The sequence below is a fragment of the Lepidochelys kempii genome, chromosome 8, assembly GCF_965140285.1.
Source record: "Lepidochelys kempii isolate rLepKem1 chromosome 8, rLepKem1.hap1, whole genome shotgun sequence".
Lineage (NCBI taxonomy): Eukaryota > Metazoa > Chordata > Testudines > Cheloniidae > Lepidochelys > Lepidochelys kempii.
In genome coordinates, this window is record NC_136387.1 from 68,691,930 (window position 1) to 68,715,628 (window position 23,699).

Here is a 23,699-nt window from a genome sequence, read left to right on the forward strand (position 1 = left end):
TGCAAAAATTCTTCCATTGACATAACTACCATTGCTTTGAAAGGTGGATTAACTACCGTGGTGGAAAAACCCCTTCTGTCACTGTAGGAAGTGTCTACACTGTTGCACAGTTGCAGCACACTAGCTGTATGCCCGTAGTGTAGACATGGCTTACATCTCCCAGGGCAAATTTAGGCCCCTAGCAATAAGAGAACACAAACTCAGACTCTTACTGTATTTACCAGCTTTGATAGCATGTTCAGTTTTTAGTTCAGACTCAATGTTTTGACTTTTCATTATCACTTCTGTACATATATTGTTCTTTTCCCTCTCCCTAAGTCTCACCCGAAATGACCTTTTCTGATAATCCCACTGATGCACCTTGGCAGACTGCGGATTTCATAGGACTTTTTTCTGGCAATGTCATACTCTTTATGGCTTCCACTGAGTCTCAAATTCCCAAAGTCTCTTTCTGCACCTCTGACATGAGAGGAGCCAAGAAGAGCACAGCACCAATCCTAACAAACTGCCACCCCTTATGAGACTCCCCAAAGACTCTAGTGAATATCCAGAGAGATTGAAGGCATTGCTGGGGACAAAATGCCTTTTGTATTGGAGAGGGAGGCATTTAACTGAAGTGATTCAAACCTTAACACGGACAACACCAAGAGCAATTCAGTGAATAGTGCTCAAAAGCGGAGAATCCCATCCCTATAATCATCTAATCTAGTCATCAACTCTTCTCCTCTCTGCAGACCTAACCCAATCCCACCTTCATGGCCTTTTGGAGAGCATCCCAACCTGACTGACATATTACTTATTACTGACATGTTAAATCTCCACCCATTTCTTTCCACCTTCTAGCTCATGGCTAGTTACCTCTCACACCTGCATGGTCATGCATTCCTGACTGACCAACCTTCACTGCCGGGTATGAATCCAGTGATCAGGAATCAGTGGCAGACTGGTGTGTTGCTTAGGAAGCTAATGTTGGGTTTTGAAAAGTGTTTCTGGGAGACGGCAGGTGGTAGGTTTGGATTTGCAACAGGTAAAAGCCAAGATCTGTCCCATGACAAAGTTGTCACATATCCTCTCTGTAGCTATCATGTTTCTGAAGATATTCACTCCTCCCACTTACCAGTCATCGTTATTAAAGACAATGAATCCTCTATTACCACGCCCAAAAGCCACTTGATTGCTGCCGTTGTCCCACCAGTTTGAGAAAGGCTGGCCATCAACCACATTACGGAAAATAACCATGTTCCTGAAAATACAACAAATAGGCTTGACTTCAGTTGAAATATCCTCACTTCAGTTAAAGATATATTGCAAACTGCATCCTCTTTATTTAATTTCTCTCTACAGTTTCCTACCTTATTTGACGCCACCTGTGTTCACAGACCCAACCGTTGCCACAAGTGCTATCTGCATTGATTGAAACAGCTTTGGTTGAACCATCACCATGGCTTGGTGGTCCTATCCAGTCATTAACATCCTTGTTGATAAATGTAAAATTATAAAAGTTAAATGTTCTATCTTGGAAAAAGGCCATACATAGGAAACAGGATAGCATTCATTCTTGTTCAGAGAGTCAACACAAGGCTTATTCATACCACTCCTACCCTAAGGATGTTAATGGGAATTAAGTAGTGCATAGACCCAGTGCTGTCTCTCTACACAGGGGTAAAGTTCATCCTAAGAGTCTTGTGAATTTATTTTCAACTGTTAGAAACCTACCTTTCCATTCTGGAAATTTCTTGTCCAGCGGTAACTTGACATTATACGTGAGAATCCATAAGGATGAGAAAGCATGAAACCAACTGCCATTTTATATAGTCTGTAAACCAAAGAGTAATGAAACATGTGAAGATACACTGTCTTTGTTAGGAGAAAAGTAATAAGAACCTCACACAGCCAACAGCGTTCCTTACCTGGCATCCCAGAAGGTTAGAATAGAAGCTCCTCCAGCACCATGTCCCCTTTGGTTGTCATGATTATCCACAAAGACAAGGGCTCTGTTAGAAGCCATGAAACCCCAGCCTTCTCCCCAATTCCTAAACAAACAAACAATGAGTCGAACACATGGACACTACTATTTCAACTATTTCAGGAATCTAACAATGAATCCAAATGCTATATACTTTAAATAGGCCATCTTTTCTCCATTCCATTTGCGGATGACTGTCCCCAGTTTCGCACCATATTTGAATTCAGTCACTCGGCCATTTCCCAAGTAGTCACTGGCTTTAATTGCCTCTCCACCCAAGTCAATTACCTAGCAGAAGTAAGAAAAAGCTGTTAACACATTCCTAGCTATTTAAAAAGCAATACAATAAACACTAGTTCTGGGTCTCTATTATAAGAGAAATAATTTGAGCAAGTAAACCAAACACATTTATTGTTACTACCTAAAGCAACCTAAATTCGATGTAATGAACAACATTGCAAATGTCTTATTTTGTATATAGCAAGCATGGTTAGCACTTGTGGGTGTTAAAAGAATTGCCCTGGTGCCAGAAAGCTTAGTCTGAGAATTCGAGAGACATTTGAGGAAAAACCGCCCCAAACTTTTTCTACTGTGAGTAATTAGTGTCAACTTTTTAAACAGCCATTTAGAGAGAGTAAAGTATTCTATTTTTTATTTTTTTAAATCAAAGCTCTATCAGCTTAGGGCCTACACAAAATAAATGCTATGGTCTTTCTGTTGGCTCTGCAGTAGAAGTTAGCTAACTTTCCTAGAATTTCCTAGACCTGTACATATTAAAAAGCCCTGGAAAACTGTTCAATTAAGATTTCCAAGGGGTTTTGGAAAGCTCCCGTGTCAGCATAGAAGACTAAAAGTGGGATTCCTAAGTGGCAAAGGTTAGACTCCATAGGGAAAATTATTGCTTGATTTGCCACTTCCTTAGACGTTGTGTCATCATTTGCACCTGTGTAGAGCAAATGCATAAATATCTGCATGCAGAAGACAGTTTGATTTCAAAACAAAAGCACTTATTTGTATATGCAAACTGATGATCATGTAAAATTAAATAATTTAAAATTTAGCCCTTAAATCTTTCATTCATATAGGGCATGATTTTGCAGAGTACTGAGTACTCTTTATTAAGTTAAGCCTATGCTTAAGCACACTGCTAGATTGAGTCCAGAGTGTTTAAAAACTTGTGCTTTGCAGGATCCAGCCCATACTGTATTTGTATTTTTATATAAAAGAATCCATTTCTGTACAGAGTGAAATTAAGAAAACGAGATTACCTCCTGGTAAATGAAAGGCTGCGTTCCTGAGGAAAACCATCGAGTATTTAGGTTTTTCAGTTTGTTTAAAAATGCCTTCATATCCCCAGGCCACATGTGCTTGGAAGCATCAATTCTGAAGCCTGCCACACCAATATCAATGAGGTTGTTCATGTATTCAGCAACTTTTGAGCGCACATAGTCCTTCTCCAGGGCAAGATCAAGTAGACTAACGAGGCGGCAATCACGGACCTGTTTTAAAAATTAGTTGAGATATCACCGAGTCATATGCCAAACTATACATTTTTGATTAAAATATATTCATTTTTAAAAAAAGAAAAGGAGTACTAGTGGCACCTTAGAGACTAACCAATTTATGTGAGCATAAACTTTCGTGAGCTGTCGAAAGTTTATGCTCACATAAATTGGTTAGTCTCTAAGATGCCACAAGTACTCCTTTTCTTTTTGCGAATACAGACTAACACAGCTGCTACTCTGAAACCATTCATTTTTAACATATTTTTAATTTCATGTACTAAACCAGTTCAATCCAAATGCCAAACCTGTTTTGAATAGAATTCCTTCAAAGTCAATACAGAAGAATGTACTCTGGAATGTATTATGTTTAGGTGGTGTGCTTCTCGGGTCAGGCCAGGAAGTGAAGAAGATTGTCTGCAAATGTAGCTGCAGTGTGAATTTAGGAAGGGAGACTGCACCATGGAATTTAGCAAACACAAGGAGCTAAAATCCCTAAATTTGGCTTGTCACCTACTGAATTACCAGCATCACTTGCTGCGGAACTGTGGGTTTTCTAAGGAGGTCTCCCATTAATAGTTACTGATCAGGCTGAAAGTTCCTTAGATGCTTAGGCAATAGCTTGAACACAACAGTGTCTTCATCAGTTAGGGGCGATCAGAACTACGTAACTAACAGGTGCATAAATAAGCGCATAACTCTAAGCATCAGAGAAGTCAATGGTCAGACTCCCATGCTTAAATTTAGGCACATACTTCTTGTACTGAGTACATACTGCTCAGCTCAGACAAGGATCTTGTTATTTTTTTTTCCTTGTTAAGATGGTCATCCAACAGCAAAGACTAGTCAAGAAGATAGGAGGGAGGGGAAAGTAAAACCAGATACTTATATAGAAATTACCTGATTCACATCATTGTAATTTTCAATCTCTCCACTTCCAGTTTTACATTTACCATCGTTAAAGTCCAAGTATGAGTACGGGACAGATGGAAAATCTCTATTCCCTGCATTGAAATAACTTCCACAAGTAGCATGATTTCCAGAGCCGCCACCAGATCCACACATGTGGTTGACTACAGCGTCAACGTAAATATGAACCTAGAGAGCAATGTTTGCACTTCAGTTTGTTTTTACAAAGGAGAGGGAAGTGACATTGTGAGTTTCGCTGACTGGATCACCTTTTATTCCTCCCATTTACGTCCCTTCACCTTTTCTAACTTCTTTGCAGCCTTCTCCCTTCATTTGGAATAGGATAGTCAGCTATTCCGATCTGAAATCAGTTTTTTCTCCCCACACTATTTCACCAGGAGGAAATCCACAGACACTTACTCCAACATTGTTGCACCTGGTCACCATGTCTTTAAATTCATTTTCATTTCCAGATCGTGTGCACAGTTTGTAGCTGATTGGCTGGTACCTTTCCCACCAGGGTCTCCAGGGGTTAGTAATTATAATATTTTCATTTGGAGGCGATATCTGGGAATGAAAGGACATCATTTCATAAACTAGTAATTATTTTGACATTTATTTGTATAAGCGCAGAGAGGGTGCTCAGTGCTGTACAACACACATGAGGAGCACAAACACAGATCACTGACACCAGTTTTACTCCTGATTTACACTGTAATCCAGCCCACTCTCTCCCACAAGGAGCTTGCTGTCACAAGATCTGATCCTGGGAGGACTCGAATTGAAATCAGTGGGAGTTAAAGGAGCTCACCATCTCACAAAAGGTACCTAGGACAGATTCCTTAAAGAAAGACAAAACCACCCTGGAAGACTGAAGTAATTTAGAAGTTTCTTTTTCAATGGGGATGACAAGTGTTAGTGGTTTTGCACATCACTGGAGAATAAATATGTCTGAAATGATAGTAAATAAGAAATAAATTGTTACTTTGTACTTGGAGGTATTAGAATGTAAATGACACATAGTGGAAAGCATGTGTTTTTTTTGGATCTGGCCCAGTGGGCACAAAGTAAAATCACCCCTTCAAAATGACTGGTCTAGGCACGTACCTGTCAACATTTCCTACTTCCATCACCGATTTTAATTGATAGTAACTCTGGTGCCTGTCCTCTGTGAACTAGACCTTTTACTCTGGTAAATAAATAATGCCAAAAGATGAAGAAATTTTACTGCCTACTAACATTAGAGGCTACATACCTGAACTCCACCAAATCCATTGGGTGCTAAATACCGTTCACATTCAAGAGCAATGTCAGCCCAACGCCATTCAAATAGGTGGACAATAGACGTCGTCCCAGACTTTGTATTTGGGTTGTATTGTGCCCAGCAAAGGCCAGCAGCTGCTAGCAGAAGAAGAACCTTCATTGTGCTGTAAGTGAGGGCTTGTGGTCTTCTTACTGGATCTTTATAGTCCTGCAAGAGGGTACAGTTCACATTACGTTTACATGTGACATATTTCACATGACTGCCTAGTATTTGGTTAACTAGCCATTTGTCATTTTATCTGATTGTGTCTGAAGTGCTCAACAGGTGAAGAGAAAACAAATTCTCATGCTAACAAACTTTAACTATAAATAAAACAAATTAGGCCTCTGTGTGTTTTTTTAAGGGTGGCAACACAGTTTTCCAGAGGTCTCTGGCATCTGTGAGTGCACATGGGGACACAAACTCATTGACTAAAAATAGATATGAACATGTCAGTGGCTTCAATAATTAGGAGTAAATGCTAAGCTGGGAGGATCGCTCTCACAGATCTAAAAGGCATCAATGGCATAGAATCAGAAATACTTAATATTAAACATTCATCTGCACTGCACCTCTAGAGGGCTCCATGATTTCTGAAAAGTCCAGAATTTCTCTCTCAGGGCTAAATTGCTGCCAGGTAGGATAGATAGCCCTTGGGTGGGAAGGCATGGAACTACACTGCCCCAAGGGATACACAGGTGGCATTGTGCTTTGGCTGTTTTAAAATGTACTTTTCCCTGTAGCCTAAAAATATTTGAAGAAATTGTATTTTTCTGTAGTTTTGTGGGTTGCAAAAAAATGCATATTGGGTCCTTTATTGTAGCACTGGCTTAGCTGACATGAGCAGTCCCAAATTAAGCCAAGACATGCCTGAGTCAGTAATTGCTGAACAAACCCAAACATGTACTTTCTGAAACAATTAACTATTGTGACTGTCTTTACAGTAAATAAGGGAGATAACCACACTAGTTAGTGTCTATGTTTATAGTAAACAATGTAGTCAGGAACACCCTGAACTGATAAGCATATCTTATGCAATCTGCAAAGCAATTGATCTTTCCATGCAAGTATAGATGTTGGTAGGGAGGATAGGTGGTGTGTGGTATGACATGAATTGGAATTGTGGTATCCCCCTGTACCTAAAACCCTTGCATCTAGGCCTGGCTAGCATATGCAAAGAGCAGTTACGTGCTTCATAAAGTAACCTGAGAATCAAGCTGTCTTCTGGATCCCAGAGAACTGGATGAAATGTTCTCCCAGAACTTGACAAGGCATTCTGGAAAAAACAAGTGGTAAAAGCTCAGAAGGAATCCCAACATATATAACAGTTTGGTGATCAACAAGGCTATAGTCACAGAAGTTAAATTCACCCTTATTTCTTCCGTATTGATTTAGTGGGAACAATTGAGTAGAATCAGAAAGAAAGAGGTTAATGCGACTTTGGTTAATATTTTACTACCTGGACTGATAGAGGCCTGAGAGGTCGTAGGGAATTATAAATGCATAGCTTTTTAAGGCTAAAGGGGCTCATTGGGATCAGCTAGTCTGACCTTCTGCATAATGCAGAACACAAATTTCACAAAAAAGTCCGACATGAAGCCCAAAAACCTGTGGATGAACTAAAGCTTATCTTTTAGAAAGAGAGCAAATCTTAGCCAAAATGTGGAAGGGACTCAGAACAATAGGGAAATAACAGAACAGACCAGCTGAAATGATACAGCAGATATAAGGAGGGCGAGAGTCAGGTTTTTAGAGAGACAATGGCTATGTCTTTACTGCAAAAAAACAAAACAAAACAAAAAACCCTGAAACAGGTTTTACCAATAGATATCTTTTAACAAGATATCTATCTTGATGGAAAAACATCTATTCTTGCAGTGAAGACAAAGGCAATATGAATTTCAAGTAGATGCATCATATCATAGTCCCCCACTAAAACAAAGAGTAATAAAATTCCACAGTCTTAGTAAACAGATAGAAAAGTAAATATTAAGAAAATGTATTAAACTTCAAAAGAGACTCTGGAAGATGGAAAGCTTAACAATGTGAATGAATGACAGCCAGAAGTTGAGAAACTTTGTGAGACTCATTCTTTTACCAGGAATTTATTGGTCACGGGCAACTAACACACAAGCCTGGCTACATCACAAAAAAAAAAAAAGAACTGTATTATTGCAAATACAGACTAACACGGCTGCTACTCTGAAACCTATCACAAGAACAGTAAGTTGTCAGAGAGCAGGCTCCGCTTTCCAGCAGTAAACCTCCAACTGCTAACAGCCAGTATATGTTACTGTGATGGCTATAGATAAAAAATATATTCTCTAACTGGTCAAATTCACCTACCTTTTAAATCCAAACTCAAACTAAAAAAAACCTAAATGCTGAGATGGCCAGTGCTATAATCTGATCCCCAATGTACCTACATAGGGAACAGAAATTTGATACGGGGGTTTGGGGGGGGGGGGTCTTCAGTCTAGCAAACAAAAGGTATAACAAGATCCAATGGCTAAAAATTGCCAGCATCAGGCTAGAAAAAAGAAGTGCAAGCTTTTAACAGTGGGGGTAATTATTAACCATTGGATCAATGTACCAGTGCTGTGGTGGAATCACCATCACTAGAGATTTTAAAATCGAGATTGGATGTTTTTCTAAAAGACATGCACTGGTTCAACCACAGCTACTGGCCTTGAAACTGGACTTAATTTAGGGGAGGCCTATGGGTTGTGTTATGCAGGCGGTCAGACACAATGATCACAAAAGCCCCTTCTGGCCTTAAAACTCTATTAATATTTTGACCTACAATTTCTAACATGGATGCCACAAAATTAAACTCAACTAGGCAGCTAAACCCTCATGGAGAAACTCAAATTAGATGATGCAAGAGGAATGTAGATGCCTAGCATGCATCCAAGTAGGACCATTCTGACCCTGATGTAATAAAACAGCCTTCTGATGATATGCAAAAACATTTATAAAGACTGGTATTCTTTGTGCTTATCTCCCATCTGCCTTTCAAAGCAGACTAAGGCATTTGGACATCCAACTACCAAGCCAAGTTCCTTAGGCAACGTGGAAAAAAAAATCTAAGCTTCACTTACTATTTAACGCAGAAAGCATCTAATGTAGAAGTGCGTGCGTGCGTACACACAAACACACACACACGCTTACTTTTATTTTCTTGGAAATTTTCGATCACAGGCACTGGGAATTCTGTAGGTTTTCAGCTACCATGGAGATGGGTGCAGTACAAAAGCTTATCTTTGAAAAAACCAGTCTCGTTGTAGATAGGCTGCTGTACAGATTTTAGTGAATTTCTTAACACGAGTGCTTCATCATAGACTGTACGAGATGATGCTTTATTTTTAATATTATTCAAAACATTGTCAATGCAGAAAGGCAGAACAAACGGCTTTTAGTATTTAAAAATAAATAACTTGGTGTATCCGCTCTCCCAAGGGCTCATGGGGATCAAGCCTTCTCCCTGATGCTTGCTAGTTAGAGGGTCTTCTCTCCCACCCCAACCCCAACGGTAGCAACCTAGGTTCCTTGTTGTGCTGCCTGGTGCCACGAACCAAGGTGCATCCTCTCTGTGCCTAGGACACAAGCGGATGCTGTCCCTTGGAAAAATGACTAATACTCCTGTTCTTACCAAGGCTTCTGACCCAGAACATAAGAAATAGAATTCAATAATGGAACCCTAAACAAATTCAATGTCACACCCACAAAGAACAATGTAACAAAGGGGGACTTTATTGGGGAGAGGCAACAGAGACGCCAGAGACAAAAAATGTTAAATGCTAAAACATTAATAATACAACAAATTCCCCCCCTTCCACCATTCACAGCTGTATTTAGCTCCTGGCACCTTACCAGGCATCTGGATATGTGTGTAGTAACGCTGCAACCACTGGCTGGCTTAAAGAAAACAATAGGGCCTTTGTAAAGTACGATGAGTTGGCTCCTGGACCTATGGTCTCACCTGGCTCTAGGTCGCCAACACCAGCTGGGTCTGTGCCTCCCAGGATACTGGTATCCACAGGTCTCTAACTGCCTGACTTGACCAAAATTGAAACTAAACCTAGTCTCTTTATCACAGAGTCAGGCTGTCCTCTGCCTGAGGGGCTTAGCGGTCATGCCTCATTGTGGGCCCAGCAAACTGCTTGTAATAATTGCCTACTCACTCCATCACAAACCTCTCTAGTGCAGTGGCTCCCAAACTTGCCACACCGGTTTGTTTACCTGCCGTGTCCGCAGGTTCAGCCGATCGCGGCTCCCAGTGGCCGTGGTTCGCTGCTCCAGGCCAATGGGAGCTGCTGGAAGCAGCGGCCAGTATGTCCCTCGGCCCACGCTGCTTTCAGCAGCTCCCATTGGCCTGGAGCAGTGAACCGCGGCCACTGGGAGCCGCGATCGGCTGAACCTGCGGACGCGGCAGGTAAACAAACTGGCCGGGCCTGCCAGGGGTTTTCCCTGCACAAGCGGCGGAACAAGTTTGGGAACCACTGCTCTAGTGGCTTTGCAGGACTTTTTAGTCTATTCTGTTCCTGTCTCAGACTTAAGTAGGCTGGGGAAAGGTGTCTGGAGGGCCTGGAGCATTGTTGTTGTAGGCCAGTGGGTGGATGAAGCAATGATCCCCAAACTGTGGGACATGCCCCCCATGAGGGGGCACGGTGCAAAATTGGGAGAGGGTGCAAAGGGGCCTGGGCCAGTTCCCACAGGGGAGGGAGCACCACCCAACCCCGCTACACACTAGGGTTGCCAATTTTCTAATAGCAGAAAACCCAACACACTTGCTTCCACAACCCCACCCCTTCTCCAAGGGCCCCCCGCCCCGCTCACTCCATCCCCTCTCCTTCCGTCACTTGCTCTCACCCCCCCACCCATCCCTCCAGCTCACTTGCTAATTTTCACAGCAAGGACCAAACAGCAACCAGGAGAAGGCCAGGAGCGGCAACAATTTGAATGTGGGAGATGGAACATGTGATTCAAATACCCTTCACCTCCCCAGGGAGAGATTTTAAACATTATTGTAAAATTAATTGCCCCCCCAAAAGAGTCCCACTCACAATGAGCGAGACTAAAGAGACTATTTCAGGAGCTGATTTTTCTTGCTTTCACCAACTGTCCTGGTAGGGGATCCAGTAGTGCTGCAGCCTACCGTACCTGACAATGAACTGTATACTTTGAAAAAAAGTTATGCTGTTCCATCTTTAATGACTAGTTAAATTGCATATATTGTCTATTAAAGCATATATTTAAACAATGTGAACAAATTTACGTGATGGGAGTCTTAATGTTAACATTTCCTGACACGTTTGCATATGTAACTTGAATATTGCATTGATGTTATTTAATTAATTCATTATAACTCTTCAATGTTAAGAAGGTCAGGTTGCATAAAATGTAATTCATGCTGCAGAAACTGATCCCCTCCCTATTTTGCCATCCTGCTAACCAATAGATTTGCTGGTGTTCTTCAAGTTTTTTCACCTGTACTGTGTGCCAAGTGATGGTGTCACTGTCTCTGTTTTCTTCCAGCTTGCTGCACAGATCTTTGCTATGATGCGGGTTAGTCTGCCCCCATGGTGTATGTGCCTCCTCAGAGAAGTCTCTAGGATAATGGATTGTGTGTTGATGAGCCATTAATGCCGAGTAGCCATCAATAGCCACATCTTTGGTTGTGGGTGTTCCCAACCTCACAACATATTTCTGTAACACATGTAGTAATACTTCATACCTTCATGTACAAGGATAGTACATACAATCCAACAGGTTATTATTGTTCAACAGATCAAGACTGATACCTCACAAGACATGTACAAAACATATAATTATATGACAGTAGTGAATATGGGGGTTTCAGAGGGTCACAGGTTTGATGTGAAACAAGATCTTTTTCAATATTTTTGCATTGCCAAGGCTCTAACAGGTGCTGTTACAAGCTCTTGGGTCTGGGTCTTTCACTCCCTGATACAGCAGAGCCTGTATGTGTTAGGTAGGGAGCAACATCAGCCTACAGTGCATCTGTTTCTCTGCCTGCCTGAGTTTTGGAATTACAATAGAAAAATCATCTCAATTCATGGTTTAATTTCTCCTTTACTTCATGTGAAATAAAATGAAGTACTCTTTAAAGTGAACCATACCTGTAGGCCTGTTACACCATCTCAAAAATGTGTATCAGGATCAGTGCTAGTTATTGTGTAATAATATTACAGCAATGACACAGTATTTCATTAATGAGCCTAAAAAAACCCATTACTTTTGTGCCAATACAGTTTATTCCTTGCTAGAGATGTTATACAGAGACTCATTCGTTCTTGCATGGATTACAATGTAGCATCAACATGAATTGCAATGAAAGGATCTTCAGCCTGGTTACTAATCTGGAAATTAGCCATGCCGTCACCTACAACCTGCACCTGTATTCCTGTACAGCGGTCACCTTCCCTTTGCCCAGAAATAACATCACAGTAAGTTCCAGCAGGAAGGCCAGTTTGCAAATTCACATTCAAGCTCCTATTTATAAAAACAGATTGAAAAGGAATAAATGATTATTCAGACTCTCCAGTATAGGTATTTCTCTTTTATTATAAAGCGTCATTCATTTGGCCAGCCAGCTGGCTTTGGGGATAGTGTTCTGCACTACAATATCCAACACTTGGGGTTTACTCTTGGGTCTGGGTCTTTCATTCCCTGATACAGCAGAGCCTGTCTGTGTTAGGTAGGGAGCAACATCAGCCTACAATGAGTACTAAGGCCATTGTATATGCTGTCTATATGGCCTCAATGTGTCCATGCAGCCCTGCTAGACAAAGAAAGATTCCAGTTTGAAATGCCATCAGGCTTTGCATGTGTAGGCATGAGTAAGCAGCGGTTATCCATCTACTCCCATTCACAAAGGCTTCATATATTTAAAATTCAATATACAGGCTGGTGAATATAAATTATTCACTCATTTTTCATTTGACCTCGACATTTAAAGAATTAGCTTTTGATTATCTTTAGAATGATCCCACTTCTGAAAGGGCAAAAATTAATTAAAATTGAAGCCCCATTTCATCTGGGATAGACATGAGTACAAATGTTAATCTGCTGAAGTATCTTTCAGACAGATAGTCTCTTTCATGCTCTCAGGCATACAGTTCTATCTGACAGCTCCTCCTCCTTTTGCATGAAGGAGATATCTACAGTGTAATTTACACATGAAAGACTCAATTCTACTCTACTTGCCGTATTTACTAATATAAACTATGCCTCTGTGTGAATATAATTTCCACAGAAAGTCAATGGTGACTGTGAATACAAATCAGAAGACAGAATTAGACCCCAAATAACTAGAGCAAAAAACATGAAGACAGATGTGTATGATACTATCTGCAGGGACACTAAATTCAGGTATTCTTGTCAGTTTCCAAAAGTTTAGAGTCTTCCTTATAATTAGGCTCCTATTGTTCCTTTTCTTCTCCCAAGTCCTTCCCTCTCTACATACCCAAATTCTTTTTTCTGATAGTCCCATTAAGTCATCTCAGCATTTCTTGCACTCTCCATTGGAATCAGGAGGGCTCTGCCAATATTATACTGTTTTGGGCTACCTCAGCATCACAGATTCCCTACATCTCTTTCTGCACCTCTGACTCTAAAGAAGTCTGGAAAAGCATAACAATAACCCTAACATGAAGTGCCAGCCCTGATGAGACTCTGCCAGGAGCTTTGTGGAATATCCAGAAAGGAAGTGGGCCTGGTTAGATACAGGAAGCCCTTTGTATAAGGCAGGAAGACACTTAAATGAAGTGAGTGATTCAAACCTTAACACACACGCAAGATTGAGAACAATTCATATGCAATGCAATTCTGAGATCTGTGCTCCTCTAAAATATCCAATCCAATCATCAACTCTTCTCACCATAAAAGAAAGCGGAAAACTCCCAGCTGCCAGCCCTTTCTCAAAACTATCCCAGCTTGACCCACATTACTCTCAGTCAGTTCTCCACCCATTCCTTACAGACATGTCTGCTAGCCTATTTAGGCCCAGGCCCAACACCAGTAGTGGCCAAAGTACCTCTCAGACCTGTGTGGTCATGCACGCCTCACTGACCAACCTCTTACTGCATGTTTCAAATCCAATGACCAGGAACCACGAGCAGAATATTGTGTTGCTTAAAGAGCTAATGCTGGGTTTTGAAGAGTGCTTTTGGGAGTGGGAAGATGGTAGGTTTGGAGTTGCATCAGGTAAGAGCCTTGACCTGTCCCACCAACCAGTTGCCACAGATTCTATAGCCAGTAATAGGGCGTACCGGTTGACCAGGGGGTAACATTTTTTCTGGAGCTATTCACTCCTCCCACTTACCAGTCATCGTTATTAAAGACAATGAATCCTCTATTACCACGCCCAAAAGCCACTTGATTGCTGTCATTGTCCCACCAGTTTGAGAAAGGCTGGCCATCAACCACATTACGGAAAATAACCATGTTCCTGAAAATACAACCAATGGGCTTGACTTTAATTAAAATATCCCCACATCGGGCGAAGAATATATTGGAAATTGCTGTTTGCAGTGTCCTACTTTATTTGACGCCATCTGTGTTCACAGACCCAGTCGTTGCCACAAGTGGAGTCTGGATTAATTGTAACAGGTTTGGTTGATCCATCCTCAGAGCTTGGTGGTCCCACCCAATCATTAATGTCCTTGTTATTAAACACAAAGTTATACAGATTAAACATTCTATCTGAGGAGACAGCTCAATGAAGCATAAAAGATGACACAGGGATCATTAACAGCCTACATACTTGTTCTCATTGATCATAAACCTACCTTTCCATTCTGAAAATATCTTGGCCAACGGTAACTTGACATAACACGTGTAAATCCATAAGGATGAGCAAGCATAAAGCCAAGTGCCATTTTATATAGTCTGTAAACCAAAGAATAATGAAACACATGAAGATACGCTGTCTTTTTTTTTTTTTTGGTGCAGAAGGGGGGAAAGAGAGGATGGGGAAAGGAGGAAGAGGAGGAGGAGGAGGAAGAAGAACAACAACAACTCTGTTGGCTGTATGAAGCTACCTGGAGTCCCAGAAGGTTAGAACAGAAGCTCCCCCAGCACCATGTCCCCTTTGGGTGTCATGATTATCTACAAAGACAAGGGCTCTGTCAGAGGGCATGAAACCCCAGCCTTCTCCCCAATTCCTAAACAAACAAACAGAGTCAAACACATTGAAATTAGTAGTTCAAATATTGCAGGAATCTAATGATTAATTCAAATTATATATATTACTTTAAATAGGCCATCTTTTCTCCATTCCATTTGCGGATCACTATACCCAGTTTGGCACCATATTTGAATTCAGTCACTCGGCCAGTTCCAAAGTAATCACTGCTTTTAATTGGCTCTCCACCCAAGTCAATTACCTAGTAGAAGAAAGAAAAGCCACTATTATAGTCCAATCACCTGGTTAAAAAGATACAATTCATAGCCCTAAATGCTGCTTTTAGGGAACAAGAAATCAATTGAATGTATTAAAACAGAAATAAGTTGGGTTACTTACTAAATCCCACTTATTGCTTCCTAAAGCATCCCAAATTCAGGTGCAATTGAAAAACATTAAAAACCTCTTGTCTCTTCTCCCCCACTCCCAAATATGTCGTGACCATGAATAGATTAGTAAGGAAATACATGACCCAGTTCTGAAACGATCAGTTTGACAATAAAAAGAATCTAATGAGAAGTTTGACTTTAAAGGGACATTCCTGGTAGGTTTAGGTTCAAAATATTAATTCACATTTAAAATTTTAAATTGGTAGAGATTGTCTTCTGGTTTAAAAACAGTCATTTACTGATAAAAGTCATGTAACAATATTGCTGAGACTTGGGGGGGGGGGAATCTTGCGAAGTTATTTATTTATACTTTCTCTATTGATGCTGCAGAAGTTAGAGTTTTATTTTGTAAGTTGAGATCTATGTATATTTTTAATGATTATATGAATAATGATGAATAGGGGGTGGAGGAAGTAAATCAAAAGAAAATGCCTGAAAGAATTAATATACACATTTTAAAGTTTTGCACTGAATAAACCAACTAGGCTTGGAAACGTAAAGCTCTAGTAGCAAAATAGGAGACTGTGGGCTGGAATATGAAGTACTAAAGGTTAGAATCCACAGGAACTAAAACTTTTTGGACCTGATTCTCCATTATTTTTCATTTTGTGTGACCATTTAGACATCTACAATGTGAATGCACATGTAAAATCATGAATAAAATCCTAGCCCCTAGCAGTCAATGGGAGCGTTGACATTGAAGTCAATGAGCCAGGATTTCACCTCAAGTATTTAGATGGTTACTTGATTGCAAACAAAAGGATCCATTTGGGCCCATACAAATTAGAAAGTGGAACATTTTGACATTAGTTCTTTGCATTAATTTGTAGATAATTTAGTTTTGCAAGCTGCTGAGTACTTCAGTCCTGATACAACAAAGCACTAACATACATGCAGGGTCAAGTCCATACTGTATTTGCATAAAAGAACCCATTTCTCCATAGAGTGAAATTAAGAAAACGAGATTACCTCCTGGTAAATGAAAGGTCTCGATCCTTTGGAAAACCATTTTGTCGTTAGATTTTTCAGTTTGTCTAAAAATGCCGTCATGTCCCCAGGCCACATATGCTTGGAAGCATCAATTCTAAAGCCTGCCACACCAATATCAATAAGATCGTTCATGTATTCAGCAACTTTCGAACGCACATAGTCCTTCTCCAGGGCAAGATCAAGAAGACTGACAAGGCGACAGTCGCGGACCTGTTTAAAAAATTAGCTGATTTAAGACAATTTTCATCCTACGTGCTAAATGAAGTGTCCTGAACACAGTTCTTGCAAAACCATTGCTGAAAAAAACACAGAATAATATAGAATTACACAGAGCCCCCAGAAATTTTTCCCATGATATGTACTGTCAGTCCCCATGGAGCCATGCCCAGGGGAGCTGCTGGCAGCAGCACCTCACCTGTGCCATGCTCAGCCCGTCTTCCAGCCTCACCTGCCAGCTGTTGTGTCACTCCCCATCCCTGAGAGGGGACATGGGCTGTTGAAAGTGGGGTGAGGAAGGGCAAGCCCCTGTGGAAGTGTCCTGGTGCAGGAGCTAGCCCCATGACAATGGCAAGGAGGATCAGTGCTGGCCACCCTGCTGCCCTGTGTACCTATTCAAGGTTGGTCCCGCAGCCCCTCTGTCATGGGGCCAAATCTGAGAGGCACTGTGACCCCTGTGCACCAGGTTACAACACCTCTCAATTTTGGCCCCACTGCTCTCGTTCCCTACCATGACAGGGGGGCTGGCAGGGACAAACATGAGTGCCCAGTGGGCCGGCCAGCCAGCACTGTTCATTGTCGTCACTGCCAATGGTACACAATGTGCATAACATACATATGGCTGCAGGTGACACTGGAATTACGTATACTAGACTTTACTATACTGATATAGGACCTGATTCTCTACTACTTTGCATCATGTGGAGTTGTTTATATTTTACACCCACTCTGCATAAGTGTAAGTGATTTAGGAAAATGCCAGCTGAGAATCAGTCCATTAATTCTATACTCATAGGGAGATTTGGAAGGATTAGATTTTTATCAATAACTGTCAGTGCACATTGATTTCACTATACACACACAAACCAATGAAAAAATATTTCCTCCAATAAAAATTGAAATTTACAGGTAGCACAGTGAGAAAAATTCTGCTTGAGAACTTATTGGTATTTGATTTTTGTTTTAATGATAATAAAGCTTGAACTTTTTGAATCTCAATGTGGACTATCATTAAAAATGATGTGACCTTTCCCATAATTTCCCACACCTATAAAATTTTAAATATAAATATAAAAATGCTTAAAACAATTTTTGCAACTTTGATGATTTAAATACATAAAAATTTTAAAAGGCTTACAAATAAACAATATTATCCATCAAAATTATACAAAATAAAAATCGAATTCTGCCAAACCTACTCATGGGATTTTAGTACAACTAGGAGAAGTAATCTGTCTTAATATGTCATTTTTACTTCAGCTCTAATATACAGATAAAAATATTTCTCTTCAGGATCAACTGCATGCTAGTTTTCTCTTAGCATGAGAGTGCATGAGAGATTTTATTTTAGCTGGATTCATAATACAAAATTTTGCCACCGATTTTATTTCACAATTTTAAACAAATTCATTTTGACTATGTTCGTGCCCATTTTTATCTTTGCTTCCTGTAAAATTTGCTGTTGTGAATTTTCAATGAGATAGAAAATTTTAAAAGAGTATTTTAAAATATTCACAGAAAAAGAATGGTTTCCTATGGCAATCCTGAGAGGCAATGTGTTATCAAGTGTTTGATCTCTGCATTACAGTGAAGAGGCGAATAATAATGATACTTTAGCATCTTTCATCCTGAATGATGCCCAATCACTTAATGAATTTACAATCTCTCCCCCTCTCCCAGTCCTCAAGACAGGGACAAAGGGAAACAGAGTAAGAGAGATATACAGAGGAATACTTTCATGTACCATTGGAATGGGGTGAAAGATGCTGTTTAGCAATGCACAGCACCATTACCTGACTTTTCAGGGCAGGGGGGTGAAGAATATTGATTCCAAATGAAGCTGCCATGGGAATTTAGGCAATGGAATGTATAATGGAATTTGGTGAATACAGCTGATGACCTAAGACCCCACAGTGGGAAAAGGAGCTATACCAATAATCACAAGAGGTAAAGTCAAGAGCTCAGTTGTGTGGCTCACCCATAAGGGAGCACAAGGAAGAATGTTATCTACTCACACTTTTCTGTAGTACCCCGGCATTTGCATCCATATTTACTGATCAGGCTCAGTCGTGATTAGCATTTAAAAGATAACAATATCCTTTGAAAAAAGAAAAGGAGTACTTGTGGCACCTTAGAGACTAACCAATTTATCTGAACGTAAGCTTTTGTGTTGCATCCGATGAAGTGAGCTGTAGCTCACGAAAGCTAGTCTCTAAGGTGCTACAAGTACTCCTTTTCTTTTTGCAAATACAGACTAACACAGCTGCTACTCTGAAATATCCTTTGAAATGACCAGCATGGCCTTGATTTAGCAAGGTACTTAAGCACATTCCTAACTTTTATTATAAGAGTTATCCCACTGATTTGATAGGACTATCCACATGCTTAAAGTACCTTGCTGAAATGTATCCTATTGGTTACGTAATTTTCACTACCCCTACTAACTAATTCATGGAGGGACTATTATGTGTGAAATATTGCTAAAGCTGGGCAAAAAATTTCTATTAAACATTTTTTTTGCAAGGAAAAGAATGAATTTGTGTCTGTTTTGCCAAATTGTTTGTTGGGGAGCGTGTGCGCGTGCGTGCGTGTGAGAAATTCCTAAAATTTTAAAACTTCATTTTGACTTTTTTTTTTTTTAATTATCAATATTTTGGTTTGAAACTACTTTTATTTCAAAATATCCCTTTAATTTAATTTAGTTTTTTAAGTTTAAAAAAACTTAAGATGGAACCTTTTTTATATTATTATTTTTAAATTGCCAGTGAACTGAGAAATCAGTTATTCACCCATCTCTGAGTTTTCCTGTTCCGAGGTTTTTATGTAACAGCAAAGCCCAGTAAAGAAGAGAGTGGGAGTAAGAATAAACAGGGAAAATATATTTTACAATTCTAAGTTTACCTGAGTCACATCATGGTAATTTTCAATGTCTCCACTTCCAGTTTTACATTTACCATCGTTAAAGTCCCAGGCTGAGTATGGCACAGCAGGAAAATCTCTGGTCTCTGCATTGAAATAGCTTCCACAAGTAGAACTATTACCAGAACCAGCACCAGACCCACACATGTGGTTGACTACAGCATCCACATAAATATGAACCTAGAGAGGAATGTTTGCATTTCAGTTTAATAAAACCAGTGCCTGAGTGCCATTGACTAAATAACACTTATTCCCTCATTTACATTCCCCTTTTGACTCCCCCCTTTTTTTTTTCTTCTAGAGCTTTTTCATGTGAGCAAAGTGATAGAGTATTATTTTTTTCTAAATATCCAACAGTGAGCTTACCATTCAGTGATATACACCTCATCTGAAAGACTAGACTGTTCGGGAGAAAATTAGATCATCTCTCTTTTTAACTCTGATCTCCTCATATCTTCCCTCCTGAGTTATCTGGTGCCTCACTCTGATTTTGAGTGCTAATGACTACATACCATTAGTCAGACAGCTGTCAAGACCATATGAAGTAGAGAAGTTAAATGCAAGCATCCATCTTAAGTTCTTCTATCTTCAAAGAATAAAGACTCCAATTTTGCTAACTGATAGTTTTTCAATTATACTAAATATTAAAAATAGGCACCTGTTGAAAAGCAACTATTTCTCCTGATTGTTTGCTTGTTTTAAAGTTTGCAAACCAAAAAACAAAACGCAACAACAACAACCCAAAAAAGCAATTTTTGCTGGGTTTTTCTTTAACAGTACTTTGTTGGGTTGAGCTATTGCTGCATGATGAAGCTTTTGATTGACCTAGTCCTCCACTGCGAAGGAGTACAAAATGAGTTCAGTTGAGAACTGGCACCTTATCTCCTAGGAATTATTGAAGAATAAACATTTTTTTCACTGGGAACAGGACAGAGGACTACCTGAAATCTCTTACATCTCCCCACACTGTTTATATAGGAGGAATTTCAAGTCTCTTACTCCAACATTGTTGCATCTGGTCACCATGTCTTTAAATTCATCATAATATCCAGATCGTGTACATAGATAGTAGCTGATTGGCTGGTATCTTTCCCACCATGGTCTCCACGGGTTAGTAATGACAATATTTTCATTTGGAGGAGATATCTGTGAACAAAGTGATGTCATTTGAAAATAAACTAGTAATTACTTATGCACTTGTTTAGTGTTGTAAAAGACATATAAAGACAGAGGGTCTGAGGCCCTGATCATCTGCGACAAAGAGTTGGCTCTATCAGAATCCAATCCAGGGAGATGCTCCGCACTCTCATCTCCCTTTGAAATCAATAGGAGATGAAGCGGCTCAGCATCTCAGAGGCAGTCCTTACAGACAGGGCCTCACTGGGTGATCAGGCCCCTGAGATTGCTTATATTTAAGTGTTTAATGAAGCTGGCATATGAAATAGACATAGGTGAGCAGTGAGTGTTTGTGCAGCCATTTGAGAAACGGTATGTATCAAATTGTAGTTGTCACACTAAAAGGCCAAGCTGCACTTTAGACCCCTTTTAGCTCCTTGAGTATACCCCTCTAGTAACAAGTTTTGTTACCCTCATCCCTCTCTGGTTAGAACCACACAGTCCTACAACTCCTAGAATGAGCCTCTGGACTGCAGGCCCCCTGTTTACCAACAGTGAGAATATGACAGGCCAAACGGTATTTGGCACCTGGCCTGCCAGCCTTTTTTATCTAGGAGCCTGTGACTACTGGCTGATTAAAGGCTCTAAAAACAGCTTCTTCAAAATAAAGTATTATTTATTCATCCCAAAATACACAGTACTCTGAGAAGTGAGTTAAAAAGTGAGGGGCCTAGATACATGCCCATGTCTTACCTAAACTTTATTCTCTCTTTGCAAGTTTTGAGTAAATTCCATCCAGCTCAGACCCCATAAACCTGGGTTGGGAGAAAGACAGACAGCCCCTGCAGCATACTTTCAGTGTGTTAGTCAGACTTACCTCCAGCCACAGCTGCCTGCTCACCCTCCTTGTTCCTAGGCAGTGAGGTCTTTGCCATAGTGTTCCTTTGGTCCCAGGGTCAGGAAAAATAAACTTACTAGCCCAGCTGGAGTCAGAGAGGTGGGTATTTCCCAATTAAAGCTCACTCCATTGCTCTCCTAAGGAGCTTTGGTATCTCTCTGTGGGTACTTTTATCTCTGTCATTTCCTTTTGTTCTCCTCCTAACATTCTCCTTTCACTTAATTCTGCATAGTCAAAATATCAGGCAGGTAAACTGAGGTACATACAATGGTCATAAAAAAAAATACAGGTATCCCCCTCATTTTCCACAGTAGTAAATAAAGATTCAGGTGTTACTTTTCACTTAGAGGAATATTTCCGTTACTCCTTTGGAGTGATTAAATAAATGAACCCCATCATGATGGACTGGTCTATTTTTACTGCTTCAGCATTTAGTACTTCCCTTACCAATTTCTATTTAGTTTGAACTTGGTGCCTGTCCCATATGACCTGGATTTTTACTTTAATAAGCAAAATGTGCCAGCTATGAGGCAATTTCACTCTCTATTAACATTAGAGGCTACATACCTGAACTCCACCAAATCCATTGGGTGCTAAATACCGTTCACATTCAAGAGCAATGTCAGCCCAACGCCATTCAAACAGGTGGACAATAGACGTCTTCCCAGGCCTTGTATTTGGGTTGTATTGTGCCGAACAAAGTCCAATGGCTGCTAGCAGAAGAAAGGTCTTCATGGTTCTTTCCGTAATAGCTTGTGCTCTTCTCATGGATTTTTATACTCATGCAAGAGGGTAAAGTACATGGTACACATTACACATTTAAAAAGGCGAACTATTTTTAGCATGTATTTTGCTTATCTTGCTGTTGTTTTGATTGTTTTGGAATTGCTTATCCGATGAAGCTATGCCACAACCTCTCATGACAACTTTACTAATGTAACACTTTAAGGCTCAGTCCTGGACTACACAAAGGTGTTATTCTGGTATAACTATATTGGTTGAGGGAGTGAGCTTTTTACAGCTATATTTATACCAGTGAAATCCCTAATGTGGACACAAATACACAGTATAAAGGTGTGTTATACAGTAGAGCTCATTCCCCGTCCTGCATAGGAATGTTCTACTGGTGTAAGGCACTGTCATACTGCTATAACTGTATCTGCACTAAGGGGGTCTTGTAAGTACAGTTACAGGTGTACTACTTTTGTGTTTTGATAAAGCCTTAATGTTTTGTTCTGGGTCTTAATGCTGTCAGCAAAGTCAATATTTCAAAGGACTGTGATGTGTGTGTGAACAAATACTTATTGTCAAAACCAGACTTGAACACAGCATCAGATAATGCAGCTAAATCCTAATCTCTGAGGGTCTCTCAGAGCTGTAGTTTTTTAGTGGGTTGGAACCAGAAATACTAAATATTTGACATCCATCTGTGCTGCAGCTTGATAGAGCAAAATGATGTATTAAATGTACAAAATACCAGTTTCTCAGGGTAGCTTATGTCATTCATGCCCAGTCCTGGGCCGGGAGTGGTGTGGAGCTGTGTTGTGCTATCCCTCTTAGCTCCCTAGTACAAAAGGAGAGCTAGCAGAAAGTGCTTCACCCATTTAACAGGTTCAGCATAGTCCCCACCACTGTGTGGCTTAACCAGTTCTCCAGGCTGGCACATAGTGAGGCCAGAGCCACGGCTACCTACTCTCCCACACCTTTGGAGTGCTATGCTCTCCTGGGTGCAGTAACTTCATGTTACTTAGCTCTGAATGTAGCACAGCTCCACACTTTGTAAAGCTCCTTATTATTTTGTGCAGCCAAGCAAGGGCCAACCAGCTTTTAGTCCTCAGTTTCCAGACCTCGTTTAAAATAAAGAGTCCCTAAACATGTTCCCTAAACGGTGGGTTTGTCAAAATTCTGGGATCTCTTGAAATGCCTCTGTGAAAACAACCTGGGCTCTTTTCTCCAATCACAACAAGGATGTAGAGCCTAACAGATTGGAGGTTGCCCGAAGCCCAGCTTTTAGCCTCTCCTTTTGTAGCAGTGATAGTAGGACAGTTGAATTAGGTTAACTTGTACACATTTCCTATAAGATGATAAATATCTGTTATAACAGAGGTGAGCAAACTATGGCCCACGGGAACATCCTGCTGGGCCCTTGAGCTCCCAGCCCCTCCCCTGCTGTCTCCCCTCCCCCGCAGCCTCTGGGCGGTGTTGCTAGCTCTGGCCGGGCCGCATGGCTGCAAGCTCCTGTCTCTCTGAGCGGCATGGTAAGGGAGCAGGGCAGGATAAGGG

At 40.5% G+C, this 23,699-nt stretch overlaps 2 protein-coding genes across 7 annotated transcripts in view; both read right to left on the reverse strand.

The window, feature by feature from the left end:
* LOC144929065 (pancreatic alpha-amylase-like) overlaps window positions 1–11,334 on the reverse strand; it is a 31,104-nt gene extending 19,770 nt beyond the window's left edge. The window contains exons 1-11 of one of the 4 annotated variants that reach the window (XM_073356864.2): window positions 11,171–11,192; window positions 6,886–6,956; window positions 5,633–5,848; window positions 4,798–4,944; window positions 4,369–4,566; window positions 3,235–3,465; window positions 2,121–2,254; window positions 1,911–2,033; window positions 1,717–1,816; window positions 1,353–1,474; window positions 1,118–1,243 (exon numbers count right to left, since the gene is read on the reverse strand). In XM_073356864.2, the coding sequence (XP_073212965.1) occupies window positions 1,118–1,243; window positions 1,353–1,474; window positions 1,717–1,816; window positions 1,911–2,033; window positions 2,121–2,254; window positions 3,235–3,465; window positions 4,369–4,566; window positions 4,798–4,944; window positions 5,633–5,800 (1,349 nt within the window). In that variant the 5' untranslated portion in view covers window positions 5,801–5,848; window positions 6,886–6,956; window positions 11,171–11,192. Of the gene's footprint in view, window positions 1–1,117; window positions 1,244–1,352; window positions 1,475–1,716; window positions 1,817–1,910; window positions 2,034–2,120; window positions 2,255–3,234; window positions 3,466–4,368; window positions 4,567–4,797; window positions 4,945–5,188; window positions 5,329–5,632; window positions 5,849–6,885; window positions 6,957–11,170 lie in introns of those variants that run through there. The other 3 variants (XR_013636175.1, XM_078854069.1, XM_078854070.1) reach the window with 3 other exon arrangements.
* Window positions 11,204–22,200, reverse strand: LOC140916019 (pancreatic alpha-amylase). Of its 3 annotated transcripts, none has more exons than XM_078854071.1 (10): window positions 20,402–21,964; window positions 19,385–19,582; window positions 16,247–16,477; window positions 14,957–15,090; window positions 14,746–14,868; window positions 14,494–14,593; window positions 14,245–14,366; window positions 14,028–14,153; window positions 12,100–12,196; window positions 11,204–11,291 (listed from the first exon to the last, which is right to left on the reverse strand). In XM_078854071.1, exons 1-10 carry the CDS (start codon window positions 20,567–20,569, stop codon window positions 11,280–11,282), a joined length of 1,311 nt encoding a protein of 436 aa, XP_078710197.1. In that variant the 5' UTR covers window positions 20,570–21,964; the 3' UTR covers window positions 11,204–11,279. The 3 variants fall into 3 exon arrangements, with proteins under 3 accessions (XP_078710197.1, XP_073212966.1, XP_078710198.1); XM_073356865.2 differs by lacking the exon at window positions 11,204–11,291 and adding an exon at window positions 21,984–22,200 and having other exon boundaries at window positions 11,992–12,196; window positions 20,402–20,548; XM_078854072.1 differs by lacking the exons at window positions 11,204–11,291; window positions 14,746–14,868 and having other exon boundaries at window positions 11,992–12,196.
* Window positions 22,201–23,699: the final 1,499 nt, after the last annotated feature.